At 33.7% G+C, this 3,886-nt stretch overlaps 1 protein-coding gene across 1 annotated transcript; it reads right to left on the minus strand.

The window, feature by feature from the left end:
• Positions 1-854: 854 nt before the first annotated feature.
• Positions 855-2,509, minus strand: LOC139897878 (tryptophan decarboxylase TDC2-like). The gene has a single exon (XM_071880589.1). It carries the CDS (start codon positions 2,448-2,450, stop codon positions 933-935), a length of 1,518 nt encoding a protein of 505 aa, XP_071736690.1. The 5' UTR covers positions 2,451-2,509; the 3' UTR covers positions 855-932.
• Between the last annotated feature and the right edge of the window lie 1,377 nt (positions 2,510-3,886).

The raw sequence follows: 3,886 nt of genomic DNA on the forward strand, positions 1-3,886 counted from the left end.
TACAACGATAATCGTTACATATATGTCTCGTTTCAAAATCATTAAGTTAGTAGTCTTGTTTTTACATATGTAGTTCATTGTTAATATACTTAATGATATGTTTACTTATCATAATATCATGTTAACTATATATATAACCATATATATGTCATCATATAGTTTTTACAAGTTTTAACGTTCGTGAATCACCGGTCAACTTGGGTGGTCAATTGTCTATATGAAACATATTTCAATTAATCAAGTCTTAACAAGTTTGATTGCTTAACATGTTGGAAACATTTAATCATGTAAATATCAATCTCAATTAATATATATAAACATGGAAAAGTTTGGGTCACTACACTCGGTGTCCAGCCTTTAATTTCAACATTTTAGAAAATGGATACCGAAATTGAAGGTCCATTGATACCACCTCAAATTCGATTTTGGTTTCCATTTTCCAAAGTCTAAAAATGAATGCCGGAAATTAAGGGTTTTTTTTACATATTTTATTTTCTTATTGGTTGACATAATATTTTTCTCTCACTAAGACTTTGAAAAGTAAACATCTAATCACTACTCAAGTTTATTAATTTTAGAGTTCTTTTTAGATTTTGAACTAGACACCGAAATAGACCACCATGCATGACACCAAGTCCTCTTTAGGGAGCACGTATGATATTGTTATAACCTACGAGACTTGAGGATTACTGTTATTATCTATAATACATAACTTGCCTTTTTATTAAGTGACATAAAACTAATATAGAAATTTGGAAAAGTGAAAGACATTTATAAAGTACTCCGTATATATTACCATTATTCCTTGGACGTTGGGGCGTTTGCCACAATCTTACCCTTAGTAAATCTGCCCTGCTTAGCGTACACATATACAGATACAATATACATACAAATACAATGACATAAATAATTTATTGACGATTATCATATACTTAATTCAAAGTATAACACTCTTTGACCAACTCATCTGTCATATCACGTATTAGTTTCCAAGCAGCAACCACGTGGCATTCTTCTGTGAGTGTGGCCCCCACTACAAACCTCAGCATATAAATCTCACCAACCACCGTGTGAGTCATGTAGACCCGACCAGTCGAATTCACTCGGTCAAGGAGCTTTTTATTAAGCAACTCAATGTACCCCAACTCGAACCCATTAAATTGTTTTAACCTAAAACAAACCAATGAAAACTGCCTTGGCACTACAATTTCGAACCTTGGGTCCAATCGTACAAACTGTTCAAACGTAACTGCCATTTTTATATCCGTCCGGATGTGATTTTGTAGGTTTTCGACGCCATAACTTCGTAAAATGAACCATAAACGCAAAGAATTAAAACGTCTACCCGTCCCCACTTGCCAATCCTTATAGCTAACAACCGAGCCCGTTTCACAAACTTTATTTCTTAAATACTCCGGATTAGTACTAAGTGCATTCACAATTAGGTTCGGGTTTTTGACCCAAAGACAACAACAATCTAAGTAACTAAGTAACCACTTATGTGGGCTCATACTTAGCGAATCGACTTGCTCGATTCCATCAAGAAAATGTCTATACTCTGGGCATATACACGCGTTACCCCCATAAGCCGCGTCAACGTGCATCCATATTCTAAATTCGTTTGCCACGTCAGCTAGCTCTTTGATGGGGTCCACTGCAGTTGTAGAAGTAGTCCCAATAGTAACACATACATAAAGTGGAACAAACCCTTTTGCCACGTCCGCTTCTATGAATTCTTTAAGAACTCTAGGTGAAAGAGAAAAGTCATTTTCAACACTCGTTGGTATAGACCGAATATTGACCGGATTTATGCCGGCTAATTTGCTCACTTTCAAGTACGTTGAGTGCGTTTGATCTGATCCGTATACCACTAATTTTCCAATATTTTCGACCCCGATCTCATTAAGCGTACGATCTCTAGCTGCAACAAGTGTGCATAAAATTGACTCACTTGTAGTAGATTGTATCACCCCACCACCAGAACCCGAAAACATGAAAGTTTTCGGGAGTTGAAGCATGGTGGCTAGCCAATCCATGACAACCATCTCGAGCTCGGTTGCAGCCGGTGAAGCAAGCCAATTGAACCCAACCGAATTAAAACAAGTGCACAACATTTCACCTACAAATGCAGCTGAACTAACAGTAGCTGGAAAGTAAGCAAAAAAGTTAGGACTTAACCAATGTGTCATACCTGGAATAATATCATTTTCCACATCTTTTAAGATTGTCTCAAATGATTCTGGTGTATTTGGTGGGGTTTTCGGCAGTCGGTTAATTAAGTAACCGGGCTGAACTTGGCTTAAAACCGGGTAATTTTGGATGTTTTTGTAGTAATCAGCGATGAAATCGACTGTTTTATGTGCCTTTTTACGAAACTCTTCAGGGTCTAGAGGCTTAAAATCTTGTAACTGCAAACTCTTTGTGATAAAAGCATATAGATGGCTGCCCATTTTATTAAATGTAGGCAAAAAGAATGATAGTATATTTTATCATATATAAACAATCTTCTTGTAATTGATGTTATGAATATCAATTACAGTACAAGGTAGAAGGATTGCAGTTGTTATTGAATTTATAATAGACGTACGTATTCAACTATTCATGTGAATTTCATACTATACATATACAGAGAGAGTTACGTAATTTGAGTATATTTATTTATAATTATAATAGGCGCACGTAGTTCATGTCATTATTAGGGATGTCAATGGTCGATAAAAAAACCCGTGACCCGCGGGTACCCGATCCACGATGGACGGGCAAATCATTAAATCTTACCCGCGGGCACGGGTTCGGGTAAAAATTTATACCCGCTAACGGGTCGCGGGCGGGTCGCGGGTATATACTACCCGTCGCGGGTAAAACTCGACCCGTGAATACATGAGACTTTTGTTAATTTACCCGCGAGTTTATACTTACAATTATTAATTTTGAAAGTTAATTTACTTGTAATTGAATAATGATTAATAATTTAATACTAGTATTATATACAAGTAAAAAACTTAATTTTCACGTCATTTTAGATATAACTTGTAAATATATTTTTTTAACTAATAAAATTTTCTGGGCTTATTAATAAAAAGTTGTATATATTATTACCCGCGGGTTACCCTCGGGTCATGGGTACCCGCGGGTCACGGGCATGGGCAAAACATTTATACCCGCGTGTAGTGACCCAAACTTTTCTATGATTATATATTAAATGAAAACTATATTTGCATGATTAAATATTTTCAACATGTTAAGCAATCAAACTTGTTAAGACTTGATTTATTGAAATGAGTTTCATGTAGACAATTGACCACCCAAGTTGACCGGCGATTCACGAACGTTAAAACTTGTAAAAACAACATGATATATATATATATATATATATATATATATATATATATATATATATATATATATATATATATATATATATATATATATATATATATATATATTTAACATGATATTATGATGAGTAAGTATCTCACCAAGTACATTAACAATGAGTTATATACATAAAATGAAAGTAGTGAATTAAGAAACGCGAAACGATATATATAACGACTATCGTTACAACAACGTCTTACTAAATACATATGTATCATGTTAAGATATTAATGATATTAATACACTATGTTTTACATCATGAAATGATAATTACATATATCATTAAGCGTATTAACAATGAACTACACGAGTAAGATGAGACTACTAACTTAAGGATTTCGAAACAATACATATATGTAACGATTATCGTTGTAATAGTATTTTACACATATTTATATGTTATTAAGATATATTAATACACCATGTTAACATGTTAACATAACAATTTAACATCTCATTTAAGTGTAATAACAATGGATCAATTACATTTAACAAGATCGTTAACTTA

The sequence above is a fragment of the Rutidosis leptorrhynchoides genome, chromosome 3 (genome assembly GCF_046630445.1).
Source record: "Rutidosis leptorrhynchoides isolate AG116_Rl617_1_P2 chromosome 3, CSIRO_AGI_Rlap_v1, whole genome shotgun sequence".
Taxonomy (NCBI): Eukaryota; Viridiplantae; Streptophyta; class Magnoliopsida; order Asterales; family Asteraceae; genus Rutidosis; species Rutidosis leptorrhynchoides.

Excerpts from the sequence above, each read along its gene's own strand:
- LOC139897878 (XM_071880589.1), bottom strand. The coding sequence starts at position 2,450 with ATGGGCAGCCATCTATATGCTTTTATCACAAAGAGTTTGCAGTTACAA.